Source organism: Dendrobates tinctorius, unplaced genomic scaffold, assembly GCF_039654945.1.
Source record: "Dendrobates tinctorius isolate UK_male_01 unplaced genomic scaffold, ASM3965494v1 ptg000135l, whole genome shotgun sequence".
Taxonomy (NCBI): domain Eukaryota; kingdom Metazoa; phylum Chordata; class Amphibia; order Anura; family Dendrobatidae; genus Dendrobates; species Dendrobates tinctorius.
This window is the reverse complement of record NW_027361803.1, coordinates 11,324,494-11,348,166: the sequence shown is the minus strand read 5'-3', so window position 1 is coordinate 11,348,166 and position 23,673 is coordinate 11,324,494. Positions and strand designations below refer to the sequence as shown.

Here is a 23,673-nt window from a genome sequence, read left to right as displayed (position 1 = left end):
CACCTGTGAAGGAAAAAAATACATTTGTTAGTATTCAACACTTCACATGCTGTAATATAAGTTATTGAAATTGGAATACTTACGCACAAAATCCCTGGCCCTCGCATCGAGCTCCTCCCAGTTCTCAACAACCTCCGAACACCTCATCCCATAGCCGTCGGGTGGTTGGTTGGTCGGCATGTAAGCGGTTTGCCATGTTCCACAGCGGCTCCCGTGGTTGGACAACCTGAATGAGGGCATCCACATCAATGATGAGAGAATCTTCCACAGGTCTGTGGGGAGCACGCTGTGAAACCTGTGAAGAAAAAAATAAACAAAAAAAAAAATGATTACATTCAAACACATGAGGTTCATTAATCAATCACCCAAATAAAGGGTTACTTACCGTTCGCCAACCACCAGAGGCATCACCTTGACGACGCTGGGATGTCCTGGGAGTCGCTCTAGTGCGGGCACCGGATTCTGAAGACTGTAAAAAAATAAATAAATAAATTTTGGGGTTGGATGGATATGTAGTTATTGTGTGTGATGTCATGAATGTTTGTGTTGGGTGTAGCATTATGTATGTATATGTGAGTTTTTGTATATGCTAAACTTACACTCTGGGCGCCCCCTCCTTGCATTTCTCCACCCTGCATGTCTCTTCCTGGAAGCTCCTCAGATTCAGCTTCCTGTGAAAACATAATACATGCATATAGGGTTAAAAAAAACCAAAAAAGTAAAATAAGAGTAAAAAAAAAAAAAAATTATTTACCTCAGTTCGCTGATGATGTGAGGGGGGAGCTCTCTCTCAGAAGAAGACATTGCTGCGGCCTGGCTTGCGGGTCTGCTGCGGTGTGGCTGGCGGGTCCTTCCTGAACGGATCTGCAAGTATAAAGACACTTGTTAAGCTACTATACAAAGGATAACAAAAGCTTTCAGGCCTTTATACTTACTGGGAAACCTGAAGGTTTTCCTATGTGGCTCTGGTGGCTCTGCTGCGGCCTGGCGAGTATGCTGCGGCCTGTTGGGTTCTTCCTGAACGGATCAGCAAGTATAAAGAGAATTTTAATAGCATAAAAAAAAATCTTCATTGGTATTAATGTGTGTAATTCCCTGAAACTCTCACTGATAGTATACCCAAGTGTTTGCATGTGTGTAAAGTCCCTGAAAATCTCTCACTGAGAGTAACCACACTGATTGGATGTGTGTAATTCCCTGTAACTCTCACTGAGAGTATACCCAAGTGTTTGCATGTGTAAATTCCAATCTCTCACTTGAGAGTATAACCACACTTGTATACCAAAAACCTACACTTAATGTACCTTTTTTGCACATATACCCATACTTAATTTTACCCGGTTTTAAAATAATACTACGGACAGTTTTTATAAACAGTTTTTTTTTTCACAAGTAGGAGGTTCTCTGCTCTTTATTTTAAATACCACAATAAATGAAAAATAAAAAAACAGTGATAGACTACAGAAACACCACATACAACACCACATACAATACACAACACAATCACAGCACAATTGCAAATATGCAAATAAAATGACAGTATTATGAAAATAAAATTCAGTACACATGCAACAGAAAAACAATTAAAGTATGAAAAAAAAGCATAATAAAAATACACACCCACACAACACTGAGAGGCCACGAACATACATGCAGGAAGGCAGACCACACACACACACAAACACACAGGCCACACACACACACAGACAGGCAAGCCACAGACACACACAGACATGCCCCACACAAATAGTTTAATACTCACACAATTGCAGGCTTTGGTGGCTTGGTAGCAGGCCTCTCCGTCCTGGCTTGGTGCTGGGCAGGTGCTGGCAGGCCTCTTGCTCCAGGGGTCTTGCAGCTGGGCAGGTTATGGCAGGTTATGGCTGGCTGGCAGGCTCTGTCTCTCTCTTCTCAGCTGGGGGTCTTTCTGCTGGGCAGGTGCTGGCTGGCTGGCTCTGTGTCTTCAGTCTGGCTGGTGCCGGATGTCTGGGTCCAATGATTAATTAGCCCTCCTTATATAGTTTTTGGACTGTCTGGAAAAGTATCTTTTTTTCTGAGCATGCTCAGTGCGATTTAGCGGATTCCGCCGGCGGATTCCGCAAAATAGCGGATTCCGGCAGATCCGCCGCCCATAGGCACCCATTCTAGCCCATGGTAGACGACGGCGTATCCGCCGTCTCCTGCCATTTTGTCGGCACCAAAAAATGTTGCAAAGTCCGTTCACCTCAGACAGAATCCACCAGAAATTTGGCGGATCCGCCTAATAGCGGACGTAACGGACGACCATCCGCCAAAATCCGCCACTAATGTATCTCAATGGGAAAAAATGGCGGATCCGCCATTTTCAAATTTTGGCGGATTTTGACTGATGGTGAAAAACTGATGTGTGAAACAGGCCTTACTGATGTAGGAGCCCGATTGTGATTTTACATGCCCATGTAGGCAACATTGTATCACTGTCTGGCCATAATGGAATATACTGTGATTTGCTTTGATTTTCTTTAGATATTAACCATAATCATGATCCTTTCTTTCAGGTGTATACTTTTTTACATTCAGCATGTTGAAGCATGAAGAGGTGGAGGACGTCTATGTGTACCTTATGCATAATGGCAATACCATAGTCAGCATGTTCAGGTAAGTGACCCGGACATCGATTAATGGGTCCACCTCAACAACTACAACTGCTCTAAAGTCATTGGAGAGATGGTCACTGACGTTGCACAAGGCGTATACTTTTACCGCAGTAGAAAGCGCCATTCTTTGTTGCAGAGTAATTCTGATTTTTTTAGCTCAGTTGCATATAACTGGCGTTATCTATGGAAAAAAACCCCTAAAAATTAGGTATGTCTGAAAAATGCCAGAATGAAGTCAGAGCAAAAACTATATTTCTTTAATGTTTCACACCAGGAACATTTATCCGGCACCCAAGACACAAAAGGTAGCGATCCATCTACAGGATGGCGCGACAATAGATTTGTATGGAATGGCATTCGGTATGTTCCTCCTGATGGTGGGGAATGATGGGTCCCCAGTTTTCTAAATTAGGGGGTCCCATCCTATATAATGAATAAGTGGTGAGCGTTTATAGCTAGAATGTTACTTTACGTTTCTTACAGTCCTTCTTTTCCAAGAGACTGAGCGGATTCAGCGCAGCTCCCTCCATTTTTATGTTTTCCTATAACATTCCGGTAGTGTTTGCTCATATTACTAGACAGTCAGCACGGACTTTCTCTACGGAGCCTTATCGCCAGTGCGCAGAGAAGTTGGGGACAGATGTCAATTACAAACACTCACAGGCAGCAATCAATGTGTCTCAAGAAGCCGAGCGGCTGTCTAATCCCGCAAAGCACCGGCCGCCTGCAAGACAAATCCAATCCCATGGGCGTTCTGAAGGTGCAGACAGGAACAGAAAATAATATATTAGATCCCATAGAGAATATATGGTCTGTAGATATTTGCCGACATGGTATTCCCCATCCTAATGTTATAAAAAGGGTAATGCCCCAATTACACAAGAGCCCGAAGAGGCATTAAAACTGCCGATTGTGCTAAGGCCATGAGCAAGGAGCAAAAACAGTACTCTTAATGGTGGATGTGAAAATACAATGGGGCCCACAGATAAGATGGCAACATTTCTCCCAAAGAAAAGTATTTATTATTGTCTAGAGACTAAATGTGGTCTAGTGAAGGAACCAAAGTAATGGCAATGTCTATTATATTCCAGGGTGGTTTTGAGTTAATATTTATATATCTGTAAGTAGTTTGATTAATTTTATATTTATTTTACGTCTATAGTCTAATGACTTATCCTGACAGTTTTATATCATTGAATTAAATGATAATTTTCATTCCACCTGCATCCACCACTAGGTGGAGCTCACTAGGTAAAGATATATTCAGCTACCACTGGAGGGAGCACACTACAGATGCATTAATACAGCTACCACTAGGGGGAGCTCACTACATGCTTAGACAGCTTTCAGTAAGGGAGCTCATTACATACAGAGTAATATAGCCACCACTAGTTGGAGTTTACTACATACAAATTTATACATCCACCACTAGGGAGAGCTCATTATATGCAGATTTATACAGCCACCACTAGGGGGAGCTTACTACTTATAGATGAATACAGTCACCACTAGGGGGAGCTCACTGCATATAGATGAATGCAGCCACAATTAGGGGGCACACTACATACATATTTATACAGCCACCACTAGGGGGAGCTCACTACAAACAGATTTATACAGCCACCACTAGGGGGAGCTCACTACATACAGATTTATACAGCCACCACTAGGAGTAGCACACTACATACAGATTTATACAGTCACCACTAGGGGGAGCTCACTACATACAGATTTATACAGCCACCACTAGAGAGAGCTCACTAACTACAGATTTATACAGCCACCACTAGGGGGAGCTCACTACATACATATTTATACAGCCACCACTAGGGGGAGCTCACTGCATATAGGAGTTACTCTCTGACCACTCTGCCTTATTTCAAAAGAAAACCAAGCCATCATGGCCATGACTCAGGTTGTCTCTATTCAGTATCGTTATCTAATGAGACATGGTCCTTGGTATGGCAAAGCAAGTTCTTTCAGTAAAATGTTAAATGGTCATGACTAGTGATGAGTGAGTGTGCTTACCACTGCTGATACTCATTCGAAAATCGGGGTGCTCTGGCTTCCTCTGTACTCGATGAAGTATCACGAGTGCTCGAGCGCCATGCTCGAGTCCCCGCACCACGTTTAGAGCCTGTAAGACAGCTTATGAACATGATGGGGTTGCCCGCCATGCACGGTAATGCCATAGACATGTTGGCTACTGTAAGTGCTGTGATTGGTTGCAATGCATCATGGGGTCTTATATAAGAGCCGGTCATGCGATGCTCGGCATACTGTGTTCAGGATGCAGTTCAGGGAGAGTGTTATAAAGTGAAGTTTAGATAAGGGAAATGGGGTTTAATAATATTGCTATTCCAGTACTTGTCTACCGCTCCTGCAGTAATAAAACAGTAATCCTTTTCAAGGTAAAATATTTTCCTTTCTGTAGTAAAACCGCTGTTACCTGCATTCAGTGGAGGGAAAGTTTAAGATTAGAGGCATATAGGCCTGGTTTAATATTGATTTGCAGGACTTGTATATCGCTGCTAATGCACTGTTAAAGCAACAGTCATTGTCAGGGCAAAATATTTTTTCCTTAGTAATACTGAAAGTTTGCAGGCATATTTTAAAATGAGTGAGGTGTGATGTAAGGGACGGGGAAGTGGATGTGCTGCTGATGGTGCACGCAGAGGTCGAGGCTGTGGGCCAGGTGAAACTGTGCCTGCTGCGGGAGCACAACAAATACGTTCCTGTCCCACATTGCAGAGGGGCAAGGGACACCACTCTTGAAGCCAGAGCAGTGCAAACAGGTGGTCGGTTGGATGGCAGATAATGCTTCCAGTATGTTTCCCAGGATCACCCTGTCTTCCACATGGTCCAGTCTCACTAGCTAAGAGTCTGGACCACAAAATCCTCAACCTGATCCTCCTTCCTCCCACATTGGCGAGTGCCAGGAGACAAGTGATCCCACACACAGACACTGAGTAGCTCTTTAAATTTACATTTATTGATTCTGGCCTCTCACCCTGCACTTTTCAAGAGGGACATGAAGAAATATTTGTAGTGATGCCAAAATAGTTGAGCAGTCATGGGCAGAGGAAGACAATGGTGGGAAACGGCAATTAGTGTCTCAAGAGGTACCTGATGAAACAGTTACCAACAAGTGATGTTGTTGAGTCATCAAGTCAGGAGGACCAGAGTGCAAATGTGGAATATGAGGTGGTGGATGATGAAATCACTGACCCAACCTGGAAAGGTCTCATGCAGAGTGGAGCCAGCAGCACAGAGAGGGAGGAATCTGCAGCATCGCAATAGTCAGGAAGAGGAAGAGTTGTTCCTCAGCCGGACGTGTTTTTACAGAAAAAACTGTCATTTTCAAAAACTGCCATTTCCAACATGTGCCCTACCAAGATCAGCAGCATGCTCAGGCACCTGTCATCCAAGCATCCGACTTGGTGTTCCAAACGCTTGGATCCACAATCAGTGTCTTGGGTGACACCACTGCCTCTTTCCCTCTGCTACGTGCTTGCTGATCCCCTGTCCATGACGCAGGTATGGATGCCTCTGTCGTTGCACATTCGCAAGCACCGTCAGCAACCAAGTCCAATTCCTTGTCCCAGCACAGCGTTTAGCTGTCACTACCCCATGTCTTGGAGCACAAGCGTAAATACCTAGCCAACCACCCACAGGTCCAAACACTAAATGGGTACATTTCCATACTGCTTTCCCTGTAAATATTGCCATGTAGGCTTGTGGACTCTGAGGCTTTCCGCAACCTGATGATGGCGGTCATCCCCATGGTACTTGGTCCCCAGCCGCTGCTATTTCTCCTGGTGTGCCGTTCCCGCCCTACACAAGCATGTGTCCCATAACATCACCTGTGCCCTTACCAACACAGTTACTGGGAAGTCCACTTAATTACCAACCAGTGCTTGTGGCCAGGGATGCTACATTTCCCTGATTGCAAATTGGGTGTACCTAGTGGAGGCTGCAACCACGTTGGAGCCTGAGACAGCACACACGCTACAGATGCCGATGACTGCGGGCCAGAGTTCCATCAGGGTTTCATGCACCTCCTTCACCTGTTCCGGCAACCTTCCTCCTCCATGCCAATTTGTCATCTATATCAGTTGCAAGCTGGAGGCACTGCAGGACTGCCTCGGTGAAGCGGCAACAGGCTCTACTTAAACTAATTTGTTTAGGTGACAAATAGCACACCGCCGCAGAGTTGTTGAAAGGTCTAACAGACCAGATTGGTCTGTGGCTCTCGCCTCTGAATCTACCACCAGGCATGATCATGTGTGATAATGACCATAATCTGGTGTCAGCTCTAAAGCATGGCATGCTCGCCCATATACCATGCCTGGCCCATGTGATAAACTTAGTGGTTCAGCGGTTTCTGAAAACTCAAATTTGCCTGATCTACTTGTGAAGGTACACTCATCTCCGCAAGTCAGCTACAGCTGCAGCGTGCCAGCTCAACAATTGGTGTGAGACATGACAACTCACTGAAACTCCACATTACGTATATTGACAAGGCTTTGTGAACATCGGAGGGCAGTAGTTGAATACGAGCTACAACATCCTCATTGGTATTCTGGTCATCATCTGCACATAAGTGACAACTGGGCATATATGTCTGACATCTGTAAGGTTCTCCAAAACTTTGAGGAATCAACCAAGATGGTGAGTGGTGATGACGCCGTAATCAACGTCTGCGTCTACTCAAACGCTTGCTGCTCATAAATAGATTCTTGGGCAACCAAAGAGTAGAGTCAAGGTAGACAAGTACCAAGTCCAACAGAGGCAGGGCACCACTATCAAGGGTCTGGAACTGTTTCATTAGACCCTTCCAGCACCCATGTCCTGATACGCAGGGTAGTCTGACAAGGGGGGAAAAGTTTTGGAAGATGGTGAAGGAGTGGGTTGTCGACTGTACAAGCATCCTCTATGATTACTATGTGCTGTACAGCTATTTTGTATCCCAGCTGGACATATGGAATGAACTGTCCCTCTACACCTTGGAGGTGCAGGTCTGGAGGGTCATTATGTGTCATTCTTTCCAAATTTTTAGAGGGTCATATAAGGCACTCTCTCGAAATTTAGAGAAAGTTATTATTAATGCATCAGTCTCTGTACATTTTTAGAAGGTCATTATACTTCACTCTCTCCAAATTTTTAGCGGGTCATTATATTTCACTCTGTCCAAATTCATAGAGGTCATTATTCGGAACTGGTTCAATATTTTTGTCTTCCAGGGTGTATTGCAATCCCTCCTAATTTTTGGCAACCCTTGCACTTAGTGCATAGGCTTTACCTGCCTAGAAGTCCTACTACCTAACAATTTTAACAGAATACAGGAAATAATGTTTCCTAAATTTTTATAACTGTAAAATCCATTTTTATCTTCGGTTTTGTATGTTTTATCGTCAGTCCGTAAAATTGGCGTAATACCCTGACAACATTGTTGCCAGCAGCGATCTGGGAGTCAGAGATGCATCCCGGCATCGTCTCCATGCTGTTCCCATTCCTTTTGAGTGCTGTTTCCATCAATTTCAGCAAATTTCCTGCCCTCCGGCTCTCCCATTAGGGTCTTCTGAAAAAATGCTTGCGTTTCCAATTGACATCCATTATACTTGTTGCTCGAGTTGAGTCCATCCAAGCATCCAACCTGCTCGATTCGAGTACTAACCACTCCAGATTTTAATGGTCTCAGAAACAAGGTAGGAAAGGTCCAATGGCCAGATGTTCTAAAGCACAGAAATGTCCAAGAAGGATGAGAGATTTCATTAAATGAAATTCTCACTGCACAATCGCTAACAATCCCAAAAAGAAAGAAGAATTGGAAGCGCTTAACAAGACCAGGATGGATGAACACAGAACTTAATCACTTGTTAAAAAGGAAAAAAGAAATGTATATTAAATGGAAAGACATACCTAAAGAGGAATATAACGCTGTGCTCAGGGAATGCAGGGCAAGAGTTAGAGCAAATAGCCAGTAATGAAGTAAGGCTTGCAAGGGAGTTCTCTTTCCGGGCTCCCTCTGGTGGTGGCAGGAGGTAGTGAAGCTGATCTAATTAACAGAGACCTGCCACCTGATAATGAGGAAGAGGATTGGACATCTGGAGTTTCAGAATGGATTTAAGACAGCCGACTTCCTATTCCCATGCTGGTGATTTTTTCCTGCCTCCTGAGGTCTTAGTTTCCAGCTCAGTTCCTGCCTTCTCAAGCTAAGTTGTTCTCTGCTTATGTTCTCATTTGATTTGGTTTGGTCTATTCAGTTTTTTGTGTGGTCAGCCAGCCCCGGCTGGGGCTGTGCTGAATTTCCACTCTTATGTCATTGTATGTGCTAGTTTGCTTTTTGTCCCTTATTAGATTGGCCTCTTTTTGCTCTGTTCTCAGAATATGCCAGAGTGATGATATAGTGGGAGAAGTCTAGTAACTTCAGGGTATTTTTTGCTATCAGAAGTGTTGGACATTTTTGCAGGTTTTTTTGGCATGATTGCAGACAGTATCTTTCCTTTCCTGTCCTTTCTAGTTAGTGTGGGCCCCATCATTTGCTCAGCCTATTTTGCTACCTGTGTTTGTGCTTTCATCTTGTCTTACCGTCAATACATGTGTGGGGGCTGTCTATTCCTTTGGGGTCTGCTCTGGGGCAGCTTAGATTTCCCCTTTTCCTGCTTTAGGCTTATTTAGTCCTCCGGCTGTGACGAGGCATCTGGAATCATCGTAGGTACGCTCCACGGCTGCTGTTACTTGTGTGGTTAGGATCAGGGGTCTGCAATCCACGTAGTTACCAACCTCTCTGGTTTTGTGTGACTTAGCTTGGTCTTGTTTTCCTCCTCGGTGACCCATTCATAACAGTACTGTATCTCATACTATCCTTATTGAAAAAGTGACCAAGTATGGGATTGACAAGGCTATGGTTAGGTGGATTCATAACTGGCTCAGTGATCATACTCGAGTGGTGATAAATGGTTTCACATCCAATTGGAAGAATGTTTCAAGTGGGGTACCACAAGGCTCTGTCATGACACCCGTGTTATTCAAGCTTTTTAATAAATGATCTAGATAAAGAAAATGAAGGTTAAACAAATCAAATTTGCAAAGCTAGGAGGGTTAGCTAACACTAGAGAAGACAGAAAAGATTCATAAGGATCTAGATAAGCTGGAACAATGGGCAGCGACTAATAGAATGGTATTTAACTGGGTGAAATGAAAGATTCTACATTTGGGCAAGAAAAACTAAAATTACATCTGCAACATTATTAATAAACACCCCTCATATGTCCTGCGAGGAACGATGACAGAATCTGGGAACGTTTAGCTGCAAAAGAAAAGGCTGTAAGGAGACTTAATATCTGTCTACAAATATCTGAAGGGCTGTCACAGTGTAGTGGGATGATCCTTATTCTCATTTGCACATGGAAACACAAGAAGCAATGGAATGAAACCGAAAGGGAGAAGATACAGATTAGATATTAGAAAAAACTCTTTGACAGTGAGGGTGATCAATGAGTGGAACAGGCTGCCACGAGAGGTGGTGAGTTCTCCGTCAATGGAAGTCTTCAAACAGAGGCTGGACAGACATCTGGGATGGTTTAGTGAATCCTGCATTGAGTAGGGGGTTGGACACGATGACTCTGAAGGTCACTTCCAACTCTAAAATTCTATGATTCTATGATTCCTGCTCTCAGTTTAGACAATGCTCTGTGAGCTAAACACATCAGAATCAGCTGCACAGACCTCTGCTAGTTTATTACGATGCATCAGTCTGGAGTCCAAGATGTTTAGCTCACAGAGCATTGTCTCAATCCTGCAAACCTAGAGACTGCCACTGCCCATTAAATACATGCCATGTCCTAGGCAGCAGGTGGGTTTTCAGTAAAGAACCCAGATAAGGAATAGACGCAATAACACATAAAGTAACTAAAGTAACAGAGCAATTAGGTGTCCAACCCCTTTAAGTGATATGCTCTAAAAAACCTGTTGTTTCATTTGCAACAGGTGATGGGTTAATTTATCATTTTAGTTGATCAATCAATGATCCATCGAGCTGCAGATGAGTCTCCCGCTGACATTTCTTCATCTCAGACTGGATTTAATGTGAGGTCTTTAATTTTCCAGTAGAAAGACTCTGCCATAGTGACTTGTCACAGAGGGCACTAAATGCTGCGCCATATAAAATGTGTGATTATTTACCCCCTACCGCAAAGTATATGAGATCCAGATATAATATTGGTGTTAGGTTTTACTGAGCCGAAACCCACAATGGGACAGGATGAATGCATTCATACGAGTCATGGAAAGCTGGCATTGCTTCTGTTCGTGCGGCGCTCCGCGTTACCTGCCGCAGGTGCTGATTTGTTATGTAGTAGTAACCTTGTGTTCTAAGAAGATCACACCAAATGGAAGCTTTACCCAAAGGATTCCTTTATCTTTGATTTAAAAAGATATAACCGCGGACATATAACGTTATGGCAACATGTGGTATATCTATAAAGGGAGGCTCAGCGGTTAACATTCATGGTTAAATTTCTAGTGGTCTAGAGCCATTTTCGATGTGTCGCCACCATATTGGGAGGTGAAAGGTGCTGATGATGATGGGTTGAGAGGTTTCTGTAGAACACTTGCCTATTTCATGCACTCATTTTTCACCACATATGGGCATTCATCTCTAATTTGTCTTCTCTGCAGGCAACTCAAAATAAACCAATAGGCACACAATTTTCACAATTTTGACGACAAGTCAGTTTTACTACCACGTACACTTTTATAAAGATTGAGCTCCATTCAGCTTGTTATGACCACATCAAAGTTCAGCAAAACTTTGATAAGGTCTGTGATCATAAATCAGTAGAGAGGAGTTCAGAAGAAAAAAATGAACTCCCTTTTTGAACTCTCCTTTAGTGTTGTCACAGAGTGACTAGGTATTGTGGGCACCTATCAAATCCCTTGGACTATTGACGCCCTAGTCTATCCCTGTCCCCCGGATTACGCCTGAAGGTGGAGATGTTGGGTTCACGTGCCTTGTTATGCTCCTATATTAACCTTTTTCTGCCTCCTATCCCACCCAGGGTGTTAGCCGTCAGGTTCATGTCACTGCACAGCAGGAATCACGAGCCTTGCATTCGGCAGTCTCCCATTCCTCTCCAGCCGCAGATGAGGCTGCTCAGCAGACTCGTTGATGCAGGCACTCTGCTCAGACCAGCTCTGTGTATTTGGTTGCTGCTGCTACCTCTGGTCCAGCTATAGCAACGCATGCTGGTCAGCAGCGAGCTACTCCAGGGACTAAGTCCTCCTTTCGGTCCACTGAGCATGCCCGTGGGACGATCTCTCATTGGAGATTGGAGGTCACATGCTCAGGTCCTTCTCCAGCACAGATTGGACCAGCAGGAAGGACGCGGCTATAAAAGGTTCGCATGGCCACTCAGCCATGCGCTAATATAGACAAAGATTAGACCATGTAGAGTGAGTGTTGTATGCATGTATGAATGTCTCTGGTGAATGACTCATTGGAAACCCCTACCCTTGGTACGCATGTGTTGTGCAGCCTAGCCTGTCAAGTGCCCAGGTCTAGGTGTAGGTAGAGGCAGAGTCAGAGACTAGAATCAGTGTCCACCGGTGGCTCTACACGCCACGGTGCACCTGCTCGACACTCCTCCATGGTCAGCGTCTATAGTGGTGTCGGCAGGTGCGACGCCACGTGCTCAGAAGGTCTAAAGGGACTCTGACCCCGTGTCCTTAGGGCAAAGTTCTGTGACCACATTCTGAGCGCCCCCTTGCTGAGCTCTGTGAGTGCTTACAGACTCCGGCATTTAAGTTTCGCAGTACTGCGGCTCTGTAACGTAACAGAGTCCGCTCCTGTTCACACCGGGTGACGTTAACCCGCGTGTGACCTTTTGTTTACCGCTATATACATCCGCCATTACTAAGCAGCAGTTTACCACCTCTGCATGGTGGATCCCGGGCTGCGAACGCACCTTACTATCATTATATTATTTGGTGCGTTCCACCAGCCCTAACACAGGGAGGTGTGAGGCCGAAGTGTATAGGATTACACTAACCAGACAAACAAGGTAAGATGGATAGGGATAAATGAAAATTACAATCATACAAAATACACTCACCAAACAACAGAGTGGAACACAGGAAATATATAGGAAGGAAAAACCAAATAGGAGAGAATGAGGATGTACACACAAACGCCAAACAGCTATCTCCTAAACAACTTTCCAAATGGTTGCTTCAAACAGAAACTTTACCTTAAATTTCTAACCAGGCAGTAAGAATGATCACCAGCAATTCCCACATGCCAGTGGCGAGTTTAGATAGCAGAGGCAAGTGGCCAACACTAAACAGCTAAGACAATCCAGGTTAGAGAGCTCCAGGAGATCAACTGAAGTGAATAACTTTTGCACTGCTAGCAAGGAAAAAAACCTGCAATGTTTAATAAGATGGTAAAGCAGTTTTAACCAGTGCAGGAGTTCGGGTAACCAGATGTCGCGATCTTCTGGCCTCTCTCTGTTGCGGTGTTCCCATGAAATTTAGACTTTATTCACACTTCAGTATTTTTGATCAGAATTTCATTAGTATTACTGTCCCAATTCAACCACTCATGGTGTTCTAGGAGTGCAGTGAGTGACAGCTCAGCTACCCTATAGAATCAGGGGCATTCTAGGTTGTCATTATTGTGAGTGACAGTCCAGCTCCCCAATCTGGCTAGGCTTGCAAGGCTTTCTCCGGGTGTCACCTGTTCTGGGTGATAACCTACCTAGTTAGCTGGCTGATAATGGTCAGACCATTGCCACTCATGCAGTAGCTTTACCCAGTGGTGGGTGTGTCTTGTACTCTGTGTTCAGCTATTTATTATTATTATTATTTATTATTATTTATTATTATAGCGCCATTTATTCCATGGCGCTTTACATGTGAGGAGGGGTATACATAATACATACAAGTACAGTAATATTAAACAATACAAGTCATGACTGGTACAGGATGAGAGAGGACCCTGCCCGCGAGGGCTCACAATCTACAAAGGGATGGGTGAGGATACAGTAGGCGAGGGTAGAGCTGGTCATGCAGCGGTTTGGTGGACCGGTGGTTACTGCAGGTTGTAGGCTTGTCGGAAGAGGTAGGTCTTCAGGTTCTTTTTGAAGGTTTCCATGGTAGGCGAGAGTCTGATATGTTGTGGTAGAGAGTTCCAGAGTAGAGGGGATGCACGGGAGAAATCTTGTATGCGATTGTGGGAAGAGGAGATAAGAGGGGAGTACAGAAGGAGATCTTGTGAGGATCGGAGGTTTCGTGCAGGTAAGTACCGGGAGACGAGGTCACAGATGTATGGAGGACTCAGGTTGTGGATGACTTTGTATGTAATGGTTAGGGTTTTGAACAGGAGTCTTTGGGTAATGGGAAGCCAGTGCAGGGATTGACAGAGGGGAGAGGCCGGGGAATAGCGGGAGGACAGGTGGATTAGTCTGGCAGCAGAGTTAAGAATAGATTGGAGGGGTGCGAGAGTGTTAGAGGGGAGGCCACAGAGCAGGAGGTTGCAGTAGTCAAGGCGGGAGATGATGAGGGCATGGACTAGGGTTTTTGCAGATTCTTGGTTGAGGAATGTACAGATTCATGAAATATTTTTGAGTTGAAGTCGGCAGGAAGTGGAAAGGGCTTGGATATGTGGTTTGAAAGAGAGATCAGTGCCGAGGATAACCCCGAGGCAGCGAGCTTGTGGGACTGGAGAGAGTGGGCAGCCGTTTACTTTAATGGATAGGTCTTTTGGGGGGGGGTCACGTGAGATGGGCGAAAGATGATTAATTCTGTTTTGTCCATATTAAGTTTTAGAAATCTAGCGGAGAAGAAGGATGAAATAGCAGACAGACATTGAGGAATTCTGTTTAGTAGGGAGGTGATATCTGGTCCAGAGATGTAGATCTGTGTGTCATAGCATAGAGGTGATACTGAAAGCCATGAGATTCTATGAGCTGTCCGAGGTCGAAGGTGTAAATGGCAGGGGCCCTAGGACTGAACCTTGCGGGACTCCGACGGATAGGGGGCGCGGTGAGGAAGTGGTGTGCGAGTGGGAGATGCTGAATGTCCGGTCTTTTAGGTATGACGCAATCCAAGATAGGGCCAAATCTGCGATACCAAGAGATGAGGGTCTGTAGTAATAGGAAATGGTCCACTGTGTCAAAGGCAGAGGACAAGTCCAGGAGGAGGAGGATAGAGTATTGTCGCTTGGCCTTGGCAGCTAGTAGGTCATTGGTGACCTTAGTTAGGGCAGTTTCAGTGGAGTGGTGTGGCCGGAAGCCGGATTGCAAGTGGTCAAGGGGGGAGCAAGAAGAGAGGTGGGAGGACAGTTCAAGATGGACGTGTTGTTCCAGTAGTTTTGAGGCATAGGGAAGAAGTGATATAGGGCGATAGCTAGATACAGAGGATGGGTCAAGAGAGGGCTTTTTGAGGATAGGTGTGATTGAGGCATGTTTAAAGCTTGAGGGGAAAACACCAGTTGTTAGTGATAGGTTGAAGAGATGGGTTAGGGTTGGGATGAAGACTGTGCTGAGGTTTGGGATGAAGTGGGATGGGATCGGGTCAAGTGCACAGGTAGTGAGATGTGATCTTGAGAGTAGAGTGGAGAGTCAATCTCCTGTAATGGTGGAGAAGTTAGTTTTGGAGGAGGGGAGGGCAGGTAGGCGGAAGGGCACTGGGGGTTGCTGACCAAAACTGTCTCTGATGTTATCAATCTTCTCCTTGAAAAATGAGGCAAAGTCTTCAGCTGAGATGAGTGGAGAGGGAGGAAGTGCTGGGGGGCGGAGGAGAGAATTGAAGGTGTTGAATAACTGTTTAGGGTTGTGAGACAGGGAGGATGTGAGAGATGAGAAGTAGGTTTGTTTTGCTGCAGCGAGTGTGGCCTTGGAAGCCTGCCTCAGTTCTTTCGTCAGACTGGTGTGCCAGTGCTGTCTGTTGATTTTGCGATCTTTGTTATGTTTGAGAGCTGCAACTGATTCCAAAGCTACAGCTATTGTGGTGTTACATAGAGCGGCAGCGGCATCTGCATTGTGTAGGGAACTTATGTCTATAAGAGGGAGGAGGGATTCAGACAGTGAGTATAGATCGGGGTGTTGAAGATTTCTGCGAAGGTGTGCAAGATTTTGAGGTGGACCTGAGGAGGAGAGGGAAGAGAATGTAAATAGTCAGAGAGAGGAAGAGGTGAGTTAGAGAGGCTAGATAGGGAGCAGAGGCGGGTGAAGATGAGGTCTAGTGTGTGGCCATCTTTGTGAGTGGCTGCAGAAGACCATTGAGTGAGGCCGAAGGAGGAAGTCAGAGATAGAAGTTTAGTGGCAGCTGAGAGGGAAGTGTCAATGGGGATGTTGAAGTCGCCCAAGATGATAGTGGGGATATCAGTGGAAAGGAAATGAAGTAGCGAGGTGGTGAAGTGGTCAAAGAAGGTGGTGGCTGGCCCTGGAGGGCGGTATATGACAGCTAGTTGGAGGTTGGAGGGGGAGTAGGTGCGCACAGAGTGCACCTCAAAGGAAGGGAGGGTAACAGAGGGTGGCAGTGGGATTGGGGTGAAGGAGCAGTTATCTGACAGGAGAAAACCAACTCCTCCACCATGCTTACTGCTAGGGCGGGGGGTGTGGGAAAGGTGGAATCCACCATACGAGAGTGCAGCAGGAGAGGCTGTGTCAGAGAAGGTGAGCCAGGTTTCGGTGATGGCGAGGAAGGAAAGTTTGTTAGTAATAAAAAGATCATGAATGAAGGAAAGTTTGTTGCAGACAGAGCTCCTGTTAGTGGGACTGGGGAGGCTGGGGCCAGGCGAATGTGTATAAGGTTGGAGTGGTTACGGAAAGTTGTGATTGGGCGTGGATGGGAGGTAGAAATGACTGTGGGAATTTGGTGAGGAGGACCAGGATTTGGAGAGATATCGCCGGCAGTGAGGAGGAGCAGAGAGTGTTAGCAGGTGGGAGCAGAAGAGGGCATGAGGGGCTGTCTGTGTTTGGAGACAGAGGATTGTATGTTGAGGAACAGATCTGAGGAAGAGGCAAGATGGATTGGAAGGATTGAAAGAGATGAACAGTTCCTTGCTTGGTGTAGGGATTAGTGGGGTTATCAGAAAGTGAAGGATTATAGGTGTCAGAGTGGAAACAAACAGAAACGTTGTTTACAGTGACTCTTTCCAGTTACCTTCTGTTCTGTTCAGCTATTTAGATCTTTGTTGCCTGACCTCGGACCGTGCCTTTTGACCATTCTTTTGACTGACTCTTTTCCCTTCACAAGCTCACCTGGTATCTGACCCCAGACTCCCTTATTTCCTTGTCTCACGGCTGGTCTGTGAGAAGAGATCTTCCGCGTACAGTATAGAATAGGTTATAATAGAATAGATATATACACTTAGAATAGGTGTGTGTGTATATGGTTCCACTATATGGTTCCACTATTACTCCCCAGCAACAGACCCGCTGTCTTGGGGTCATACTTGATTCCGAGCTTTCCTTTGCCCCCCACATTCAATCACTGGCTCGCTCTTGTCATCTGCACCTCAAAAACATTTCTAGAATCCGACCTTTTCTTACTTTTGACTCTGCAAAAACTCTTACTGTTTCTCTTATTCACTCTCGTCTCGACTATTGTAACTCTCTTCTAATCGGTCTCCCTCTTACCAAACTCTCCCCTCCCCAATCTGTCTTGAATGCTGCAGCCAGGATCATATTCCTCACCAATCGTTACACCGATGCCTCTACCTTGTGCCAGTCATTACACTGGCTACCCATCCACTCCAGAATCCAGTACAAACTTATTGCCCTCACCCACAAAGCCCTCCATAGCTCAGCACCACCTTACATCTCCTCCCTTGTTTCAGTATACCACCTTACCCGCACCCTCCGTTCTGCTGATGACCTGAGGTTAGCATCCTCAATAGTCAGAACCTCCCACTCCCGTCTCCAAGACTTTACACGTGCTGCGCCAATTCTTTGGAATGCACTTCCCAGGTCAATACGATTAGTCCCCAATCCCCACAATTTTAAGCGTGCCCTGAAAACGCATTTATTCAGACTGGCCTATCGCCTCAACACATTAACCTAATCTATCCCTGTGTGGCACAGCCAAAAGTTTTACCATAACCAGGTTCCCCGCATCATGTTCCCACATGCTTTATGCATCCATCAGCCCTCTGTGTCTGTACTGTTACACACTTAACATTATGGCTGGTCCAAACAATCAGGGCAACTGTTACCACCCACCTTTCGTGTCTCCCTTTTTCCCTCATAGACTGTAAGCTTGCGAGCAGGGCCCTCATTCCTCTTGGTATTTTGTTATAATCTACTGTATGTGATTATTGTTATGCTGTAATGTCTATTGTCTGTACAAATCCCCTCTGAAATGTAAAGTGCTGCGGAATATGTCGGCGCTATAGAAATAAAATTTATTATTATATTATATATATATATATATATATATATATATATATATATATATACTGTATATATGTCAGTGAGACACATCTATATGTGTCTTTAGATTTCATAGAGAAATAGAAGAATAGCCAGTAATTCATATGTTGGCTTCGGTAAAATCACTGCAGAAGTAGACAGGATAGAAGACATGGTTTACATACAGTAAATCCATGAAGAATAGTTATATATATAGATGTCTGTGACAATACAGTTAGTAGTGTGTGTGTGTGCACATTAGGGGACATGTATGCATTCAATTAAATAATTGGGGGGGATGGCGTGGGCTCCCACACAATTTTCCAAGCCAGAGAGGGAAAGACAGTGACTGGGGGCAGATATTAATAGCTTAGGAAGGGACCATGGTTATTCTCCCCCCCGGCTACAAACATCTGCCCCCAGCCACCCCAGAAAGGGCGCATCTCTAATATGCGCCAATTCCGGCACTTAGCCTCTCTCTTCCCACTGCCCTATAGCAGGTGGCATATGGGGTAATAGTTGGGGTGTTGATGTCACCTTTGTATTTCTAAGCCAGACTTAGAAATGGAGAGGTGTCAATAAGACACCTATCCATTACTAATCTTATAGTTGGTATAGGGTTAAATAAAGATACAGCCAGAATAAAGTCTTTTAATTAAATAAAACAGTAAACATAGTTTGCCATCTTTATTATTCAGCTAATCCATGTGACGCCCTCGTTCTCCTGTAATAAAATTAAAATAAAAAAAACAGCAATATACAATACCTGTGTGGCGATATATACAGTTTTACAACCAGAGCGGTGCTAAGATGCGACTGCCCTGGCCGGGGGCAGATGTTTTTAGCCAGGGGGGCTCAATAACCATGGTCCCTTCCTAGGCTAATAATATCTGCCCCCAGTCACTGATTTTCCCTCTCTGGCTTGGAAAATTGTGCGGGAGCCCACGCCATTTTTTCCCCTGAAAAGATTCTTTAATTAAATACATACATGTCCCCTAATGTGCACACACACACACACTACTAACTGTATTGGTCACGGACATCTATATATCTAACTATTCTGCATGGATTTACTGTATGTAAGCCATGTCTTCTATCCTGTCGGCTCCTACAGTCATTTTACAGAAGTCGACAAATGAATTAACGGCTATTTTGCTATCTACATCTCTACGCAATATAAAGATAAATATATATATATATGTGTGTCACTGACATATATAAATATATATATATACTTATTCTATGTCTATATATGTATTCTATTTATTCTATTCTAACCTGTGATTTTACTGTACACCGCACATGAATTGCCGGCTTTTCAAAGGACACCGGTGCGTATTTCTCGCAAGTCACACGGATGGTCTGTGTGGTGTGCGATTTTTTTTCTCGTACCCATAGACTTGCATTGGCGAGTCTTGGCCGATATACGCGTACAATCGCAGCATGCTGCGATTTCACTCACACATATAATACAACCGATTATTTTCTCGCATAGCACTCGTCCGTATTTCTCTCTAGTGAGTCTCCAGCCTCACAATTATAATGCCAAAACTAAACGTGTCTCCAAAATACAAGGAAGAGTGTAAGGCTAAGTGCACACGTACCGGAACTCTCGCGGAAATTACAGTGAGAATTCCGGAATTCCAGTCCGCGGGAAAATCGCATTTTAAATTCCCGCGATTTTCCTGCGGAAAAACTAGCATTTTGCAAGCGTATTTAGCTTGCAAAATGCTAGCGTTCTCCAAGTGATCTGTAGCATCACTTGGAGAACTGATTGACAGGTTGGTCACACTTGTCAAACATAGTGTTTGACAAGTGTGACCAACTTTTTACTACTGAGGCCGCCTATGCGGCATCAATAGTAAAAGATAGAATGTAAAAAAAAAATAAAAAAGGGTGTTATTCTCACCCTCCGACGTCCCGCGCATCCGTTCCCAGTAATCCTTTGCGAAAATGCCCGCGATGACGTCAGTTCTCGCGGGATCGCGACGTCTCGCCGCGGTAAAAACCGCAGCATTAGTACAGCATTGCGGAATCCCATAGGAATGCATGGGATGCTTATTTTTCGCGTTTTCGCGGCAAAATCGCGCGGTTAAAACGCCACGTGTGAACTCAGCCTAAATCTTTCAGCTGTAGTTTTTTTGAATGCTACTCCTGGTTTTGGCATACAAACTCTGATTAAAAAATACTGACCAAATACTGATGTTTGAATGAGCCTTTAGGACAAGCTCACTGATGGAGTCTAAAAGCCAAAGTTTGCAATTTGCAATCCAAAAGCAAAAATACATTAATTTTTGTAAAATATTTGTCCGAGAAGGTTTTTTTTTTTTTTTTTTTTTTTAATCAGTATTCCTGTTATGGTCTCCAATTCTTATTTTTAAAATGAATCACAAATTGATTTTTTTTTTAATAATATCAGATTAGTAGTCCAAGTGCAGGGTCCCCAGCGTTGTTTGCTAGATAGGCTAGGTTCAGATTTGCATTCAGGAGGGCTGCGGATGGCAGCCTGCATTCCCCTTTCTTCCTCTGTGAAGCTCCGCCTACTTCTGTATGCATCCTGCGTTTCCCTGCGTACCTATCTCTAACATTGGGTACGCAGGGACATGCGCTATATGCGGATGTGTCCGAATGCGGCGATTCGACGTGTGTGACAACCACACGAAAATGCTTCAGGGAGGAAGTAGGCAGCCCTCCTGAACGCAAATGTGAACCTAGCCATAGTGATACTTTTGGTCGTGGCAAGTGGTGGGGTTAAAGAGGGGTCAAAATGCAAACGTCCCTTTATTTGGCAGATCGTTGGGGGTGCAGAGTCAGAGCGCCATGAATCTGATGTTTCTGACAATTTATTACTATATTATTATTAATATTTTTACTTTTTTTTTTTAACACTGTTTACAGTGAAAAAATATTCCATTTTCCAGTAAATTCTTTCTCAGTTTGTGTTTTTTTTTCTTTTTCCACGTCATTGTATTGAGTATTATAATTCACGGGAAGCGATATATTCATGTATCTGAACTGAGATATATATTAGGATCCATCACATCTAGATACAATATTCTGCACACATTTCCTATGTGACCTTTTAACAATGCGCTTCTACAATTTATATGCATTTCCTTGTTATTTTTTGCTTTTTTTTTTTAACAGCCGCCATGGTAAAAATAAAGGCTGACATTCAGTACGTAGGCAAATAGATTCCCTTTCCTCCAACCAAGGTCTAAAAAATTGGAAGCAGATTTTTTTTTACAGATATATGTTGCTAGTAATGAACTTTTTTGTTAAATTCCAGTTATGAATCAAAGGGGAAGCAAGACACGTCGGGAAACAGCGCGGTGCTAAAACTGGTCAAAGACGACGAGGTGTGGCTGAGGATGGGAACGGGCGCCCTCCACGGAGATCATCAACGTTACTGCACCTTCTGCGGGTTCCTGCTCTTCGAAACCAAATAATGAAATTGGATTGTGCTGGTTCTTCTCTTTGTTCGGCGAGTTATCTACAAATTTATGAAAAGGAAGTAGAATAAGAATTGAAAGGCTCTCAAACCAATAAAAATGCAAAAATAAAATGAATTTTTTAATAAAAATATTCAAGTTTCCTATACTTTATCCTACTCTTACATTCCCGGTGCCACCCGCGGCATACTTGCCAATTTTTTTTTAAATAATTGCTATTTTTTTCTGTAATCCCATGCACATGCACCTTCCACAATCCCAGTTTCTCTTTACCCAAAATTTAGGCTGGGGATCAGCGTCATGGAAAAACCTTCAGGGAGGCTTCTGCAGCACCTAAGAAATTTGTCCTCTCCTTCCAGTATCCGGTAGGTCTCCTTTTTACTGGAAGCCTCCTGAATGTAGACAGGTATGGCGGCAATGATGGGGGGCCCAGAGACAGCGGTAGCACCCAGGTAGTGGTACTTTAGAGAGTCAATGACACATAGGAAGGCATCTGTATTATAAATGGCAATGGTTCATTGTCCTGTTACAAATTTGCGTTGGGGCCACAGGAAGTCAAGTTCTGCATTTACATGTGGAAAATAGGAGTTAGAGGCAATGGCGTATCACTAATAACCAGAAATGACGTGGCTGCCATGACACATCATAACAATTTCAACATTATCCATATTCTTGAGATGCAGATACCATCTATATATATAAAATTGAATGTATGTGTGTATGTATGTGTATGTGTGTATCACCAACCAATCACAAAGCATCTTTCATTTCACCAGAGCTGTTTAAAACAAGCTGAGCTGTGATTGGTTGCTATGAGCAACAGTTTTCCCTCTCCACAACACCTGAGCAGTCACTGACATGGTGGTAGAAATCTAGCATCCCCGGGAACATAAGCTCCCAGCCATTGTCTGCCCCCCAGAAAGGAGCAGAGAGCACATGACAGAAATGAATCCCCCCCTCCCTGCCCATATACCCATCACACATCCTCCATCCATAGGCACATCTTCCCTCTTAAAGGGATCATTGGTATGGAAGTCAGGGCAAATCCATCCAGCACTTTGGTTTGACCCCAGGCCTCTCTTAAAGGGATCCCTGGTATGGAGATTAGGACCGTTCCACTCAGCACTGTGGTTCTGACCCAAGGGTCTCTTAAAGGGATCATTGGTATGGAAGTCAGGGCAATTCCACTCAGTGCTCTGGTTCTGACACCAGGCCCCTCTTAAAGGGATCCCCGATATGGAAGTTAGGACCCTTCCACTCAGCGCTTTGGTTCTGACCCCAGGCTGACGGGATGATGTGGGAAATTAGGGGGAGTAGTCCGGTGGCTGTGACGGGATGATGTGGGATATTAGAGGTAGTAGCCCGGTGGCTCTGGCTGACGGGATGATGTGGGATATTAGGGGTAGTAGTCCTGTGGCTCTGACAGGATGATGTGGGATATTAGTGGTAGTAGTCCGGTGGCTCTGGCTGACGGGTTGATGTGGGATATTAGGGGTAGTAGTCCTGTGGCTCTGGCTGACGGGATGATGTGGGATATTAGGGGTAGTAGTCCGGTGGCTCTGGCTGACAGGATGATGTGGGACATTAGGGGTAGTAGTCCGGTGGCTCTGGCTGACGGGATGATGTGGGATATTAGGGGTAGTAGTCCGGTGGCTCTGGCTGACGGGATGATGTGGGATATTAGGGGTAGTAGTCCTGTGGCTCTGACAGGATGATGTGGAATATTAGTGGTAGTAGTCCGGTGGCTCTGGCTGACGGGATGATGTGGGATATTAGGGGTAGTAGTCCGGTGGCTCTGGCTGACGGGATGATGTGGGATATTAGGGGTAGTAGTCCGGTGGCTCTCGCTGACGGGGTGATGTGGGATATTAGGGGTAGTAGTCCGGTGGCTCTCGCTGACGGGATGATGTGGGATATTAGGGTTAGTAGTCCAGTGGCTCTGGCTGATGGGATGATGAGGGATATTAGGGGGAGTAGTCAGGTGGCTATAATACTGTTTTTAGGCAATGTGGATAAATCATACCCTCTTTGGGGCGTTAGGGGCATCATATTGCCTAGGCAGCTGTGGGGACTTCATACAGTGTGGGAGGTCACTGAGTGGCCTCATAATGTGTATAGGAGCTGTGGAGCACTATATTGCATGTGGGAGCTGTGGGGGCATCATACTAT

General features: G+C 44.7%; 1 protein-coding gene across 1 annotated transcript in view; it reads left to right on the top strand.

Annotated features, from left to right (window-relative positions):
• C1QTNF3 (C1q and TNF related 3) overlaps positions 1-21,637 on the top strand; it is an 86,656-nt gene extending 65,019 nt beyond the window's left edge. Inside the window, exons 5-6 of the mRNA XM_073543991.1 lie at positions 2,538-2,637; positions 21,342-21,637. Coding sequence (XP_073400092.1) covers positions 2,538-2,637; positions 21,342-21,501 — 260 coding nt within the window. The 3' untranslated portion in view covers positions 21,502-21,637. The remainder of the gene's footprint in view (positions 1-2,537; positions 2,638-21,341) is intronic.
• Positions 21,638-23,673: the final 2,036 nt, after the last annotated feature.